We start from the raw sequence: 17,417 nt of genomic DNA on the forward strand, positions 1-17,417 counted from the left end.
GAGGGAAAGGATGAGGGGATCTTACAGTGAAGGAAATTAGGAAGCCCTGTGGTGGCCATCCCCGTCCAGGCAGCCTTGATACCGAGGATGTTGCTAGAGCCAGAAAACCCTGTTTCTTGCACTCTTGGTATAATACTAGTGCCAGCGTGAAATGCCTTGACCAAATAAGAAGAAGGGACATCAAGATTAGAAGGCAATGAAACAGAGCTGTACTATGTAAAGATCTTACCATTTACAGCTAAAAAGGAATAAATCCAGGTGTAGGGCATCGGTCATCCCTAGACCTGTTGAATGACTTTTCAGGATTCTGCTTTCACAGATTAGGTGGGCTCCAATCTCTTCCTCTTAGCACCTTGACTGCAAAGCTTTAGAAAAATCGGGACTTGAGGGTTAAACCATCCCTCAATATCCCAATCCCTACTATATTCCAATTGGTTTCCCATGGGGCACCTGGGGACTAGGGGCTGGGATATTTTGGTGCTATATATTGTATATAGAATAAAGGGTTTAGGAAAAGACAAGTAGAATTAATACGGTAGAATTCATTCGTTAGATGAAACTTCTTAGTGAGTACTTTTCATTTACGAGCTACAAAGTGCTCTTTGGCCAGATCAACCTTCCTTCCAGCTCCATTTTGGTCAGGTTATAACCACAGAAAAACCCTAACACGCAGTATTCATCTTAGGAGATGAGAGTCTATCTGAGATAAAAATCTAAATCTGGAACCGCCAAGTGGTTGGTTCTGCCTTTTCTCCTGTTGATCCAGCTAGTCCTTGTCTTTGCAATCCCTTGCTTTCTGCTATTCCCAACCTCCCAGTTTGGACAAATAATCTGATTATTTTCTCTTTAATTTAAGAGGCAATCCTTGCACCAATGTTATGCTTATGTATGCAGACTCTAAAGCAAACAGCAAACTGTGTGTTCTCCCCTACTGACTTTGGCCAGCAGAGAAACAAGATTGGCCCTTTCTCTGCCAAAATACACAGAGACACACGCTGGGGTAACCTGGATATGATGCCAGGACCTGGAACTAAGAAAAGAATACTTTGGGCTGGAAACTCTACAGGGATGGTGGGCAAAGATTGAGGGATGACGTTTCAAGCAGCAGAATGTCCCAACTCGCGTTTGAGTGACCAAGAGTATTCTCACCACCAGAGCACGTCTTTCTCCCCTCTCCTGTGTCACCGGTGCAAAGCCTGTAACCCACATCGCCGGCTTTCCCTTTTCCTTTTCTGTCAAGGAAGAGGCGTCTGTTAGGTGGATGAGGGTCCTGAGCTGCCCTGGCCACGGGTGCCAGCAGTGCCTCCCACTTGTGACCAGAGCAAACCACCCAGATGTGGTCCAGTTGAATGTCCATCTTCTGCCCATGGACCCCTTCACTTCAGCAGAGAGATGTCATCAGCAAAGTCATCATGCTGATGGCGCAGGCAGCGGAGGCAGCGCCACTGACATACCATGAGGCACAGTGGCAGCATGAAGAGGGCGCAGATGGCAGCCATAACATAGGCTATGGTCATGAGGGTGGACTCATCTGTCTGTGGAATGTTGTAGCCACAGTCTTCCATATCTGGCGTGACAAAAGGGCCTTCTACTGCAGCTGTCCTGAACTCGTCGTGCACTGGGGAAAGAGCAAAGGTGAAAGACCACTGTTACTGTCAGCAGTTAGGATTAGACAACAGGAAGAATTTCTAGATAATGAGACCTTGGAAGTAGCACCTGAGGAGGTTGTATAATCTTCCTGGGGGATGTTTATGAGTAGGACAGAAAGTCTATGCCATGGAGAGGGTTGGCTCTCCTCCCAGGTCACTGGGAACGGCAGTCGTTCCCTGTATACCTTTATAGTAAAAACGGTACCTAAAAGGCAGTAATTCTGAAGTGACCACATAAAACTCTTCCACCTGTTCATTTTCAGAGTACTCAGCCTTGTCACAGAGCAACTGGCAGGGTCACCAGAGGCTCAGGCTGCTGCCCTTGGGTCTGTGCTCCCAGGGCACATAGGCCTTGGTTTTTCAGCACAGGTAGGCAGGGATCACCGTACCATGAAGCTTGGGACAAAGGCACTGACTAGCTTTTGCGTAACATGTTGACTTCTGCAGGCAATTGTTACTGCCTCCCAAACTGACAAGAGCCCCAGTTGTCCTAACTGCTGGACAGGGAGAACGGGGCTAGGCCAGCCCCACACCCTCTTCCCTAGTTCTTACCATGGCAGGCACTGACAGCAAAGCCAATCCGCTTTCGAGCCCGATCAAAGACGACGTAGAAGCCCTCCATGATGACTGCTCCCATAACAGTGCCCGTGGACGACTGTGAGATGGCAAACTTGTAACAGTCGTCTTGGGATGTGGCCACATCTTCCACTGGCCGCAGGTATTGCTAGGAGTGAGCAGTCACAGGTGAAAGTATGTCTTCCTCATTCTATCCTTTATCCCATGTCTGCCTTTTAGGTACTTGTTTTGCCCTGAGGAGCTCTTCCCCTAAGTTCTGTGGGGTTGAGTTTTTCAACATCCTTTGGACTGCTAGTTTTGGGAAGCCATGCAGCTCACTGTCTCCCCCCCTGCCCCCCACCCCCCGATGTCCTACTTTTGGTCTTCCTGGGTTGACACTGACCCGAGATGGGGACATACCTGGGGAAGGATGGTGATGCGGAAGGACTGATTGGTGGCCTCCCCCATTAGGTAGAGAGAGATGACTGGGAAAATGTTCCAGGGGGTGGTGCCTGCTTGCCAGCACACCAGCTGCTCCCCAAGCCAGAAACCGTCCGGGAACTTCTCTGTCTGTGTTGGCAAGAAAGGCTAACAGTGAGGAAAGAGCCTCTTTCACCATCTCTCATTTCCAGATAACTGACTAGACCCTTGGATTGCTCTTCCAGTGGAATAAGCAACCTGGAGAAAGACTGTAAGCCAAGGATGACAGTAAGATCAGGAGACTGAAGTAAAAAAAATGTACACCAGAGATTAATGCAGTAAATAAACTGAGGCCCCCCAAAGGATGAGCCTGCTGCCGCCGAGTCAGTTTTGACTCGGAGTGACTCTGTCAGGCTTCTGAAGCTGTAAATCTTGATCTTTCTCCTGCAGAGCGGCTGGTCAGTTGGAATAGCTGACCTTTCAGTTTGCGGTCCAACATACGGAGTGCTCTAGAGAGGGGACAGAACAGCCTCTGAGGGGAGGTAACTGCCTCTCGCTGAGAAATGGGACTTCACTGATTTAATTTGATGTTCCCTCTCTGTGTCATCCCTTGAACCCCAGCCTTAGCCCCACTGACCGAGGAGGCTGCCTTGATGGATTTTACTGCAGCTTCAAACACTTTCTTGGGCAGGCGAAGGTTGGTGGTGCCGCTGTCCACGATGCTCTTGTCGTAGTTGTACTAGGAGGAGAAGGGAGGGTTGGAAGAGTCAGAGCTCTGTTTGCAAGCTCTGGCTAAGTTGGAAAGTAGGTCTAGCTCTTTGTTGTCCTAATCTCCATGCCTCAGTTGTTTTGTTTTTTGTTTGTTTGGGTTGTTGTTGTTTTTTGTGTTTTTTTTTTCAGTGGGATTAGTTACAATACCTACTTCAAATTATTGTAAAGATTAAATAATGTGTTGAAGGCACTTAAAAATAGCACCTTGCACATTAGAAGCACTTGGTAAATGTTAATTCCTACTGTCCTGCATCGGAAGACAGTCTCCAAATCCTAAAAATGCTTGAGAGTGTTTTTAACTCTTCATAGCTGACCCTCCAGTGGGCTTTTAGAAGCTGTAAATGGCACAGGAAGAGACTGCCTATCTTTCTCCTGTGGAGTAAGCTAGTGGACTTAAACTGTGTGCCTTTGGGTTAACAGTGCAACTCCTTATCACTGCTAGGCCATCAGGGCTTCCCTTCTTACTCTTCATAGGACTTTTGTATGTATTGTAATTTGACACAGAAGAAAGCAAGGAAAATCCAAACGATTTCCCTACTATTGATTAGGTATCCGTTGTGTTTCAGACAGTGGAATAGACACTTTAAAAATTATCTCTGATCTTTATCATCTTTGGGAAAATTGTTTTTACCTGTTTGGTAAGTAAAAAAGACAACAGAAGCACAGATTAGTAACTTGCCTAAGGGTATATAGCTAATAAACGGCAGTGCTAGACTTAAACCCAGGTCTTTCTGATCCCAAGCCCTTATCACATGGCCTCACAAGTGACTTACCCAACTTCATAAAACAAGATAATGGCTAGAATCAAGAAACTGGAACTCGTTCCTACCATGGTTTTTGTCTTCATTAAACCATAAGCCACTTGGTCTCTGTGTTAAGTGCTTAACCTCAAACCCTTCTGAAGGTCTTGCTCCGTGGCTTCATTCTTCCACTTTTATAACCCAGGGACTTGACTGCCACCCCTCCCTCTTGGGGCACCCCTGGTTGTGGTACCTCCTTGCAGTCCATTTTCAGGTCTTGTCCATTGATTTCCACCTTCACAATGATCACCTCATAATACCACTCCCGCCGGATGGGTGTGTACCAGAGACTGCCGGTGTACAGAGAGTGGTCGATACCTCCAATGATCTAGGGAGGAGAAGCAAAGCGAGCACTAGGCCTGGTGACTGTTAGGATGACAAGGCTCCACAGCCACCTTTCTCATCTTTCTCTTTTCAGTCAAATCATGTCCACAGCGATGGAGTATTTCATGAGTGTGTTCAAGGGAAAAGGCTTTCCAGGACCTTTGTTTAAGAGAATCACACACCTCTTCATATAAAGATATTTAAACCTACCCTGATACAATAAATGTTGAATGAATGGTTATTTGCTTCCGTCATAAATTATTTTTTCTACTTGTTGGAGATGGAGAACCAGTCACCGTTGTTCTAATTAATAAAGACTAAGCCTCCTTATATCTCAGCCTTTTGATTACTAGACTGAAAATCTTAATTTGACTGTGCTGGGGTTCTTTGGGTTTTTTTTTTTCCATTTCCTTTGAATCATCTCTGATACTTTACAACTTAATTGTAGATTCTAAGATCCTTTCTGGAATAATGAAAACGAGAAAAGTGGGGATAGCCAAGATAAAAGAGTTTTCTCTTGACAGTAAATAGTGGGGCTCAAACTGCTGCAGCCACAGAGGGGATGTGATGGTGCCCAATGCCTGATCCCCACTGCCATATTACCTGTCTTCTGAGGACCCACTCACCATGCTCCCTCCAACCGAGGCCAGCGCCTCTGACTGGTTGAGGGGGAAGCCAGCACCACAGAGCTGCAAGGAGAAGAGGTTGGGAACGTGCGTCTGCTTAACCAGGGAGTCAAAGAAGGGCTCCAGGGAGTCATCGGGCTGTGCCAGAAAGAGAGAGTGAATCCTTACACAGGGCCCTAGTGGGAGGGTAGCTTCCTACCTAAACTGGAAGGCAAAACAAAAACTTGGGGGGTGGTCTTTGGGTAAGACTGTCTTACAGTACTGAGACTTGGTAGAGAGAGGGTTAGTAAGAGACATTGGCCATGTAAACAAAGTACTGATGGGTATAGCTCTCTAGGATCTTGATCCCCACAGACCTAACCAGTTTCTGATTTATGGTGCCTCTCAAAGTTCTTAATAGGAACCATATGCAATTCCTGTCCCATCTCCATTTCTCTCACCACAGAGCCCTCTCTACAGATGAAATTCAGACCCTATCTTCCTGTTAAACTTTCTTAAAACTGATTTGTTCCTTTCCTTTAGTTGCTCCCCTTTTTGTCCCCCACTCTTTCCTTGTCACATGCATTGAGGGCATGTGTAGAGTCAGAATTTGTCCCTCTCACCCTGGCAATCTCCGCATAGGCCAGCCCCAGAATGCCTTCCCAGTTGGAACCATTGATGAAGAACTTGTCTGATTCCGTGATGGCAGCAATGTTGGCACGCACGGTGACGTTGGGGCCGTGGGGGATGCTCACCAGGTCGGTGCCCAGTTCCCCTTCCCACTTGCCCTGGGTGTAGGGCACATACACGCCCTTCCGTAGATCTCGGTATGTACTGGATCTGTGGAGAGGAAACATCTGAGGGTGCAACTGATACCAGGATTCAGCATCAACTCAACTTCCAAATACCTAACTTGATCTCACTGGCTGCCTAGACTAATCTGTTCAACAAAACTCTTAAACAAGTCCCCTAGATCAGAATAGTAAAGTGACCTTGCAACACAGATGAGGGGAGCTCTTATTCCCTGCTCTTGAGCTCAGTCCCCGTGAGGAACAAGCGTAGGCTTTGTGTATTGTGCCTGTTGCTGCAGAAGGGACAGCTACCAGGCGTCTCCCCCACTTCCCAGTCCAGTACAATCATACTCCCAGAGAAAAGGAGCTATTGACTCTCTTGCTGCCTTGGGACCTGGTGGTACCATCTTGAGTGCTAGAGAAGTACCAGGCAGGGAATGGAGAACCTCCACAGGAAGTTCTTGCACAAGAGATTTGCATAAGCAGCTTGGCTGAGCAGACAGGTACTGCATACACACGACCTGCATGAAACATGGTCATAAAGGCAATTCACTACCTGTGTTTAATCTGCCACCAGCCAGATGTGTGGGTGGGGGTGGGGGGCAGTGAGGAGCAGAGGAACTCAGATGAACTCCTTTCACTGATCCCAACCATGCCTCACTCCCAGCTGCTTTTCTTCAGATCAGGAAGTGAAAGGGGGGAGGGACCAAAAAAAGAATAAGAAGTAAGGTGGCTTCTGTACCTATTTAGAAGTCCAAGAGTGGAATTTAAGGTTTGACTCACATGTTTCCAAACACAGAAAGGTCTCAGACATTAGAAATCTTGGCCACTTTATCTTCCTGCTTTTATGCTAAAGGGCTCCCAGGTGCTTCACTAACTTTCAAAACTTCAACCCTTGCCTCCACCAGTAAGCGGAATCCAGCTGATGGGACTCAGAGAGGTGCAGAGAGGAGCTGTAGTAGTGTGGGGCTACTGGGAGGTTCTTTACTACCTTCAACTGTACAAAGCCAGTAAGAGAGGCCCCCAGGTGAGGCCCTGGGGGTGAGAAGGGAGTGGAAATTGCAGCCCATTAAGCGAGGATGCCTTCAGTATTGCCATGAACAGTAGGGAGGGGCTTGGGAGGTATTCACCTCCCCCCCTCATCAGTCCCCATTCACCCAGAGGGACTGCAGATGGGGACAGACTGTGAACCTGCTCCGTGAGCTATGAACTGGCCTTTCTCCCTCTTCACCTCCCAAAGGAAGCAGCGCTGGCTTAGTACTGCGGTGCTCCCTCCCTGGCTGCCTCCCAACTGACCCTTTTCTCTCTCCTAAGATGCGCTCTCCTCTTTCCCCCTTCCCCTTCCCTTGTGAGAGGAAAGCATCTGAGACTCCAGTGTTTCTCCTTAAACCTCTCCTTCTACCTTTTTCAGCCCTAGATTCCCCAGAAGGGTTTGCCCCCTACCCTAGGCAGGTTACCCCAGAACTCACAGATGTCTCTGGTAGTAGCGATGCAGGAAAGGGTGGGGGGCAGCCCCCACTGCAAAGTTACTGCTGCCTGTGTCCACCAGGATGTTGAGCTGTTGGAGGAAGGGGAGAGAAAAGGCATTACAGGCAGGCAGCTTTATCACCCTTGCAGCCACATTCTCCCTTTGGACTGTCCAAGGGGAAGCTTCGGTGTGCAGGACTGGACACCTGCTAGTACCATGACCACAGTCAGAACCCAAGGACATATGGTCTACGCAGCACAGCCTCGCCCGTTTCTGTAGAATCAGTCCTGTGTGTGTGTGTGTGTGTGTGTATCTTGTCTCCATCCCTGTTCCTCTCTACCCTCAGCTAGCTCTCTGCTCATTTTGTACACCTGACGGATTCTGTTTCAGAGCTCTCCCCTGCCCTCCTGCCCTGCTCCCCCAGGAAGCATATCACCCAGCAGGCAGCCTGGCTCACCTCCCTCCGCAAAGAGCTATTCTAGGAGCTGGCACCAGTGAGGGAGCGGTGGGGACCAGGATGACATGGCTGTGCCCACATGGATTTCTGACCCTGTTTGCCAAAACGTGGCTCCCCACAGAGGCTCTCCTTCTGTCTCCGACATGATGCAGATGAATGACTCCTACTGCCAGACGTAGTGGGGAGCCAACAGCTGCATACGAGGTCCTGGTGGGAACCTACCCAGTGAGGGCCCTTGTTGTTGGCTGGGGGAGCACAGGCAGGTGTCATCTTCGTGTTTCCCACCCTGCAGCTCCTCCTTCCTGGTGTCCCCTGCCTTGTCATTCCTCCTTTGCTGGCCTGACCTCTCCCGCAGTCAGTCCTGAGCTGTGTGTCGAATACCAGCTATATCCTCACAGGCAAAAAGGAGCAAAAGCCTGTCTTAAGGAGAATGTTCCTTTGTGAACTGAGGGAGCTCTGGTGGCCTAGTGTAAGAAGCTGTGCTGCAGCTATGAAATGAGTCCCCTCTAGCCATGTCCACACCCTCCGCTTCTCCCTGACCTGCTTTACATTTGCTGTTGAGTTGACTATAACTCATAGTGACCCTGCGCCCTATCCTTAATCTTGTTGTTATTGTTGTGTGTGGTTGAGTTGGAACCGAGTCATAACTGACCCTCCAGAGGGTTTTCAGAAGCAGAAAACCGCACGAGATCTCCCAGTCTTCTCCTGTGGAGCAGCTGGTGGGTTTGAACTGTGTGCCTTTGGGCATGCCTTGATCTTCAGGTCCTTCATTTCTGGGTTCGCTTTCTTCAGTGCAGTGAGAGCTGTCTGGAGTTTCAGTTCACGCGCTGCCCTTGAGCAGGTCTTCAGTTTCCTGCCAGACTTTCCATGGCTCCTTTGGGGTCTCGGTGGTGCCTCTGTGGCTTTGACGGCTGCATCCCCCTCCCCAGGATGCCCCTCCCCAAGTCTTCAAATACTCCTCTCCACTATCTTCCCAGCCCCCTGCTCCTGGCTTGCTTCCCATTTTCCACCCTTCCCTCCCCCCTTCTACCCTCTGCTCCCTCTCTGGTGGCTGAGCTCCCAGCTCCAGATGCTGTGCTTTCAGAGAAAATCAATAGAGCTGGGAGGCTCAGCAGTTCAGATTTCAATCGAGTAGGTTAATGATTAAAAAGAAGGTTCCTCCACCCACCTATGATCTAAGGTCCCCTCCCCAGCTTCTTCACGTCCAGCTCCCAGCTCTGGCCTGTCCCGGTAGTTAGTTACAGAATCTTTGCTAGCACTGGGCCCCAAAGAAGGAGGATCTCTTCCACAGCACTGGTCCCTGTGGCCTGTGTGGGGAATGCATGTGCTCTAGGAAGACATGCAGCTTGAACCTGGGGCTCCTCTGTCCCGGCGCTTCCAGGAACCAACTTCCTCTCTCCTTTCCTGCAGGGTTGGGTGGTTCTCTCAGCTCTAGTTGCCTTTTCAGTCCCACCTTTTCTCTTCATCTAAAAGAAGTCTTCCCACTCCACCCGAAAGGCAGCCTAGCCCATGAAGCAATGGTCCTTCCACTTCCATTCCCCTTACACCACCCTCCATAGCAAGGATTCTGGCCACCACTGCTTTCTGCCTCCCACTGGATGCCCCTCCACAAAAAAAAAAAAGGAAACAGTGGAGATGCCTTCTTGAACAAGCATCATGTTGTCTGCCCTTTGCAGTTTTGACTCTACTTCTAAGAGAAGTTGTTTCCAGCACTGTTCCCCCCACAATTCTAATCCAAACCCTTTTCTATACAGGGTATCTGGACTGGACAGCCTCCGGCCCCCTCTCTCCTTCTTGCTTCTCCTGAGGGGAGGGGCCCTACGCAAAATGAACTGAGTCACTGCATTTATTCTGAAGTAGTTCAGGGCAGCCCTGAAGCAGGAGCCAAATGGTGAAAGCATTGCTCTTGTTAGCTACCATCACGTTAGAACAACCCATAGCTAACTACACAGTGGGTTTTCCGAGGCAGTAATCCCATGGGAGGAGATGGCCTATCTTCCTCCGGTGAAGCAGCTGGTCTGGTGGGTTTGAACTGTGTGCCCCTGGGTTGGCAGCACAGCTCCTCACTACTAAGCTACTACAATCCAAAACCTCAGAAGACAATGCTCTGCTTATTTAAGAGAGAAATCGGAAGTCATGAGGTGGGACTTCCATAACCAGTCACTGCAATGCCTCTGGCTGCACCAGTCCATCATTCCTCTCGGCTTCCTCCTGACACAGGTATAAACTCTCACCTAACCTGTGGGGTCTATCCCCCCATCCTATTAACCTTGTTAATGATACCCTTTCCCTTCAAGTAGATTCAACCACACCACCTGTCCTTCCAGTCTGGATGTTCCCCTCTTGGCATTGACAGATGCTTGAGAGTGTCTTCTTCAAAAGCAAAACCAGCATCTCCCTCAATCTCCCATTAGCCTCAGCTACCCTCAGCTTGTAGAGAGGTGCTCACTCCTCCCCCTTCACAACCAAAGTTCCCTGCCAAGCTGCCTTCATTTCTTACATCCCACTCACTCCTCAGCCTGTCCTAAAACTGGGTTCCGCCTCGTCCTTCCACTATGAAATACCCCTTACTACAGTTACCAATGATTTTATGTCACCAAAGACAATTTCCAAGTGAGCCCTCACCCTGCTTGACTTCCCAGGCACATCAGTGCTTGTGACCTCTCCTGCCCTGAAACCCCTTCCTATGTCACCACCCCGTGTGCTTCCCTCGCTGACCAGATCCTCTCTGGTGGCTTTGCAGGTGGACTTCTCAAGGTGTGGACGTGGCCTTCTTCTGCGCCCCTGATGTACCCAAAGCACTCTCCCCCACTCTGTGCCTGCATGGACCACATACATCCCGATAACACCTGAGCTTATGTTGTTGCTGGTTTTCACTGAAGAGCCTCAACTCATAGCAAACTCAGGTACAACCAGACAAAGCATTGACCAGTCCTGTGACAGTGACTGCAGCCACAGATCTGAGCGGGTTGGAGGCTGTGAGGCCAACCACAGACTGGAGCAGGTTGGAGAACATGAGGCCAGCACAGGATACCACACAGTTCAGATCTGTTTATGTTGCTATGAGTTGAGGTGACTCGAGAGCACCTGACAACAAGGTGCTAATCTTTACACTAGTTGCTATGCTCCAGGCCATGGTTGTGACCACTGTATATTTTGAGGACCTTGGCCTTGTAATAAGGAGTTGTGCTGCTGACCCAAAGGCACATGGTTGGAATCCACTAGCTGCTCTGCGGGAGAAGAATGGGCACTCTCCTGTTGTGTATTCACAGCCTCTGAGAGACTGCTGGAGGGTCAGCTATGCATTGGTTCTAACAATACACAACAACAAATGTCCTGGGGGCAGGGGGCCTCATTTTCCGGCACTATACTGGACAGCATTGTGTTGTGATCTGTAGTTTGCATCGGCTGAGTTTTAGATACAGACAGCCAGACCTTCCTTCCTAGTTCGTCTCAGTCTGTAAGCTCTGCTGAAGTCCCTTCTGTAAGCTGAAGCCTGTCTATCATGGGTAACTCTGCTGTTGCTCTAAATACCAGCATAGCTCCCAATACCAGAGGCTGCCACTGTCACAAACTCACAGGTAGGCTGTGGCCTAAGCATCCATCTCTGAGACATCCTTCCCTTTGAGCTCCAAGTATCCTATGTGCAAAGCTGGCGTGCTGTCATCTGCCCCCATCCAGCCTGGTCTTCCAACAAGGCCCTTCATGGTTCCGCTCTGCTAATAGATCCAGCCAAAGCCCACTAGCTATGCTGGCCTCAGCTCAGCTCCTCAAACCAGCCATGGTGCCTCCTTCCAAAGGCTGTTGCAACATGTGCCATTCGTTCTGCTCATACGACCTTCCTTGCTACTTGCACTTTTACAGACTTCTCTCCTACTTGGCCTGTGAACTCTCAGAGAGGAATGTCTGTCTTTTTTTCTTCTTTTTAAAAATAAACCCCCACAGTGAATGTCACAGTGCATGCAATAAGTATTTTTTGAATGAATGAAAAGGAATAAAACCCCTAATATGCTTTCCTTTTCTTAAAAAAAATAGCAGGTGACAGAAGACACCCGTTTCTAGCCCATAGGAGCGGCCCTCTCAGGCCCCCTAATTTGACATTGGATTCTACTATGCACGTCTCCATGCAGCCTGCACTACTGAAAGCCATCTTTCTTCTTCTATCCCTCGTTGGCCAGGTGACCCAAGAGTCCCCTTAGCTATTGACTATAGCTGCCCAGAGGGCTGCAGACTGAGGTCATGGCTAGGTCACTGCCAATCACTTAACAAACAAATGTCTCCCTGGCTGCCTCTGAGGAGAAGTGCTAACAAGCCCCCGAGGGACAGGCACACCTGCTCAGGGTTCTCTCCCCACGGCTTACAGGAGCAGCTCTTGGATGATGAGCGAGCTGTGGAGCTGGTGAACTTGGGCTGAGCCCTTTGTCCTCACAGCACATCTGTCTTGGTCCCAGCTCTCTCTCACCAGGGACATCCCAGATTGTGGAGGACAAGAGTCTTTGGAAGTCATGGCTATTCTTGATGCCTCACACGATGGGGGCTCTTTCCAGTTCTGACACATCTCTAGTTATTAAGAACCCGTGACCTTTCTTGGTATTCCATCCCAATGTCTTAGCACTCTTATAAACTTCTAGAGGATTCTGAAGCCCCTTACTGGTGTAAATGCTTTGCATTTGACAATTAACCAAGAGGCTGGTGGCTGAGATCCACCCAGTGGCACATTTAACACAGACCTGGCAATCCTTTTCCATAAGAACACTGCCATGAAACATCATAGGGACCTGTCTACCTTCAAACACTGGAGCGCTCGATGATTCTGAAGGGGCAGAGTGGCAATGGCTTTGGTTGGGGAGGTGTCTAAAGGCCATGTCCATTCTCTGCACTGGCCTCACCGTTAATGGAGAAGGGTCTACTCATTCTTTTACAATGAACTTTCTGGACAAAACTGAGATTAGTCTTTCTTCCATTTCACAGAAGAGGAAACTGAGGCCAAGTATGAGCTAGCAACTCTATCCGAAGCTCAAAGAAGGACCCATTCATTCTGACTAGCTTCCCCAAGTCGGTCTCGCCTCCTGTGCTATAGTGGATTATGTATGGGATGTAGCTTTTCTAGTCAGTCTTTGTGCCTCTCACCAATGAATGAGTTATTCATGATCTGAATAACGACATCTCTTCAACTAGATTGTCTTACTGTAGTGGTTTACATGTTGCAGTGATGCTGGAAGCTATGTTGTTGATATTTCAAAAATCACCAGGGTCACCCATGGTGAACAAGTTCCAGGACAGCTTCCAGACCAAGGTGGACGAAGGGGAAGGGTGTGGCAGTCTTCTGGGGAAAAGAGAGACCAGTGGAAACCCTGTGACTAGCGGCAGGTTGTTGTCTGACATAGTGCCAGAAGATGACTCCTTGGGTTGGAAGCCATTCAAGACACAAGCGAGGAAAAGCTACCTCGTCAAGGTAGAGCTGGCCCTGGTGATGGGGATAGAGCAGGACCTGTGTCCGCTGATACAGCACTACCCAAACTGGGAACAGTTGTGAACACCCATGAATAACTACAACATGGAATAGACAAAACGTGAATCTAGAAAAATTAGAAGGTGTGTAAAAGGCAGTGGAACGACTAAAGAGCAGTATTCCAGGCATGAGTGTGCTAAAATGGAGTAGTTTTCACAATCTGTAATTGGAAAATCATGTGGTTTAAAATCAGGAAAGGAGGGTGTCAGGGTTGTATCATTTTACAGAAATTAATCACTAAAAAAAAAGAGTAAGTGAGAGAAAGTCAATTAGGTCTTTTCCCTTTTCCATTCATGAAAAAGAAAAACAAAACAAACAAAAAAAACCCCACCCCAAAACCAAACTTATTGCCAAGCCCTGATCAAATAATTGGAGCTGGGTTATATGAAGTCTGTGGCACTAATATTAGAAGAAGACTCATTAGCAACATACAACATGCAGATGAAAGTGAAGAATTCTTGAAGCACTTACTGATCAAGATTAAAGGGGCCAGCCTATGATATGGATGACACTTCAGCACAAAGTAGTAAAAAATTCTTCACAACTAGACCAATAAGCAACATCATGATAAACAGAGAAAAGATTAGAGTTGTCAAAGCCATCATTTTACTTGGGTCCATAATCAACGCCAATGGAAGTAGCAGTCAAGAAATCATATGAAATAGTACCCCAGACAAACCTGCTGTAAAAATCTCTCTAAAGGGTTAAGAAGCAGAGATGTTACCTTGAGGTTAAAGATGCCCCTGATTCAAGCCAAGGTATTTTCAATTGCCCTATATGCATACAAAAGCTGGGTAATGAGTAAGAAAGATGAAAGAATTGATACCTTTGAATTACGACTTTGGCACAGTATACTAAATATCCTATGGACTCCCAGAAAAACATGTCTCAGCAGAAGTACAGTCAGAAATACTCCTTGGAAGCAAGGATAAGAGACTCCATCTTACATACTTTGTGTTGTTACCAAGGGGGTCCAGGCCCTGAAAGAGGGCATCATGCTCAGTTAAGAAGAGTCAGTGATTAATTTGGTGATTAATTTTATAAAACAATGTATAGGAATGATAATGTGAAACACAGTGGGAATGGAGGAATTTCACATGAAACACAATGTATATAAACAAAACAATATATATGACTTTTGTATGTAAACCAATATAATATTTTTTAAGTAAAATAAAGAAAAAGGAGCAGTAGGCAGGAAGATCATCAAGGTGGGCTGATGCAGTGGCTTCAATAATGGACCCAAGCACAGTGACAATTGTGAAGACAGCGCAGGACTAAGGCAGTGCTTCACCTATTGTACATAGGGATGTATTCTTCGTATGTGTGGGAACTGACTGACAACTAACAGCATGCTGATGGTTACTGTTTCGCTGACACTGAGTTAGCCATTATGCAAACAAGACAGGCGTAGGGTGGGATGTATCTTGAATCTCTGCCTTCTAGAGGGTACGACTCAAGTTACCATTCTCACCCCAGTCACCACCTTTAGTCATATTCAAGTCACACTGCTGTACTTCCTTGCTTAAGTAAGGAGAGCTTCCTTGATGCTTATCGTCATCTGATCTCTGGCTCTTGAGCCAGGCACCTACCACCTGACTCGACAATTCCATCTAACTTGATAATTTGGGTTTGTCAGCCCTTGTAAATACATTAGTCATGAGAAGTTTTTAGCCTGTTGCCAAGTCCACAGATCTGGGAATTGTCAGAGACTAAGGTGCACCGGATCCAGGCCCTGGTCTTTGCAATTAACTTGCTATTCATCTGAGAGCTGGACGATGACCAAAGATGAAACAAGAAGAATTGATACCTTTGAGTTGTGGTGCTGGAGAAGAGTACTGAACATATCATGGACTGCCAAGAAAACAAACAGGTCTGTTCTGGAGAGGATCAAACCAACTTGCTCTCTGGAGGAAAGGAATTTGAAGCTCCATCTCACATAATTTGGGCATGTTGCCAGGAGGGATTGATATTTGGAGAAAGACATTACACTTGGGAGGGTGGAGAGATAGCATAGGGAAGCAACACCCAGGATGAGATTGATTGACTCGGGGACTGGAGAAATGGGATTTGGTCTGTCTGGGACAATGAAAATGGCTCAGGATAGGACAGGGCTCAGAGCCAAAGTACAAAGAGTCTCTATAAGTCACAGGTGACTCAATGGCACATAACAATAACATACTGTGCTGGGAATGAAAAACAGAAGAAGAATGGTGTTGCATTCATAGCAAAAGAGTCAATTTCAAGTTCTATCCTGAAGTACAATGTTGTGATAGGATATTATCTTTACAGATACAAGCAAGACCCATTAATATCACTATTATGCAAATATGCGCTTCTACATCTAGAGCCAAAGTGGAAGAAATTAAAAATTTTTACCAAATTTTGCAGTCCACAATTGTTTGAACATGCAATCAAGATGCATTAATGATGATTGGTTACTGGAATGCTAAAGTTGGAAACAGTGAAGAAAGAATTGTTCTTAGGTGCCGTCCAATCATAGACAACTCATAGTGACCCTGTGAATGAAAGGCCTGAGCACTGTTCGTACATAGAGTTTCCAGAGGCAAGCCAGTTCAGAAGTGGATGCCACTCCTGCTTCCAGGCTTGCTTTACTCGGGAAGCTCCAGCAAACACTGTCCACCATGGGTAACCATTACCCCCTTTTGCACATAAGTGTCACAGTGTTCAGCATCACAGCAACCACAAGTTACCTCTGTACAGCAATGCACAGACCAGTGCTATACCACCTAGAAGAATGTTTGACAGCAAAACAATCTGAACCTGGCCCGAGGGCCGCAGGCCCAAGGGCAAAGAAGGAATAGTAGTTGGAAATATGGGCTTGATGATAGAAATGAAGCTGTAAATAGAGTGATCATATTTTGTATTTTCATTGATTTATTCATTACAAAACCTTTTTAAAAAGACACAAATGGCAACTTTACACATGGACCTCACCTGATGGGCTGCACAGGAATCAGGTAGAGTACATCTGTGGAAGGCACTGTTGGAGAAGCTCACTATCAGCTGTCAAAACTAGACCAGGGCAGACTGTGCGTCAGACTATCAATTACTCATGTTCACGTTCAAACTGAGGCTGAAGAAAATGAAAATAAGTCCATGAAAACTAAGATTTGATCTTGAATCTATTCCATCTGAATTTCAAGATCCTCTTAAGATCACTTTTGAAGAATTAAACACCAGTGATCAAAGACCAGATGAATTATGGTATGATATAAAGGATGTCATCCATGAAGAAAGCAAAAGGTCATTATAAACACAGAGGAGAAAGAAAGAACCAAAATGGACATCAGAAGAGACTCTGAAAAATGCATTAGAGTATTGAGAAGCCAAAACAAAGGGAAAATATGCCAAAATAAAAGAGCTGAACAGCTGCTTAAGACAACAAAGCAAGTATTAGAATAGAATGTGTAGAGAGCTGGAATTGAGAATAAAAAGGAAAGAACTTGCTCTGTATTTCTCAAGCTGAGAGAATGGAAAACCAAATTTAAGCCTTGAGTCACAATACTGAAAGATGCTATGGGCAAAATATTGAATGACCTAGAAAACATCAAAAGAAGAAGGAGGGAATATGCAGAATTACTGTACTAAATAGAACTGACTGAAATAGAAAAATTTGAGCACATGAGCAGGAGCCAATGGTAATGAAGGAGGAAGCTGAAGCTTCATTGAAGGCATTGGCAAACAACAAGGTCCCAGGAATAGATGGGATAACAATTGACTTGTTTCAATTAAAAGATGCAGCCCTGGATGTGCTCACCAGTCTATGCTAGGAAATTTGGAGGTCAGCTGTCTGGCCAATGGACTGGACATGGTCCATACTTGTTGCCATTCCCAAGAAAGGTGATTCAACAGAGTGTGGAAACTATTGAACAATATCACTACTATCACATGCAAGCAAAATACTGCTGAAGATCACTCAAAAATGGCTCGAATAGTACATAGACTGGCACTGTCAGAAGTTTAAGCAGGATTTAGAAGAGGTTGTGGCACTAGGGATTTCACTGCTGATATCAGATGCATTCTGGGTCAACATAAATACCA

General features: G+C 46.9%; 1 protein-coding gene across 4 annotated transcripts in view; it reads right to left on the reverse strand.

Annotated features, from left to right (window-relative positions):
• Nucleotides 1–845: 845 nt before the first annotated feature.
• Nucleotides 846–17,417, reverse strand: part of BACE1 (beta-site APP-cleaving enzyme 1) — a 36,065-nt gene continuing 19,493 nt past the window's right edge. Inside the window, exons 2-9 of one of the 4 annotated variants that reach the window (XM_006890816.1) lie at nt 7,385–7,473; nt 5,748–5,964; nt 5,146–5,283; nt 4,389–4,523; nt 3,262–3,363; nt 2,625–2,774; nt 2,202–2,373; nt 846–1,618 (exon numbers count right to left, since the gene is read on the reverse strand). In XM_006890816.1, coding sequence (XP_006890878.1) covers nt 1,377–1,618; nt 2,202–2,373; nt 2,625–2,774; nt 3,262–3,363; nt 4,389–4,523; nt 5,146–5,283; nt 5,748–5,964; nt 7,385–7,473 — 1,245 coding nt within the window. In that variant the 3' untranslated portion in view covers nt 846–1,376. The remainder of the gene's footprint in view (nt 1,619–2,201; nt 2,374–2,624; nt 2,775–3,261; nt 3,364–4,388; nt 4,524–5,145; nt 5,284–5,747; nt 5,965–7,384; nt 7,474–17,417) is intronic. The other 3 variants (XM_006890819.1, XM_006890818.1, XM_006890817.1) reach the window with 3 other exon arrangements.

This window comes from Elephantulus edwardii, unplaced genomic scaffold, assembly GCF_000299155.1.
Source record: "Elephantulus edwardii isolate Elephantulus edwardi_28Jun2011 unplaced genomic scaffold, EleEdw1.0 scaffold00093, whole genome shotgun sequence".
In the NCBI taxonomy this organism is placed as follows: Eukaryota; Metazoa; Chordata; class Mammalia; order Macroscelidea; family Macroscelididae; genus Elephantulus; species Elephantulus edwardii.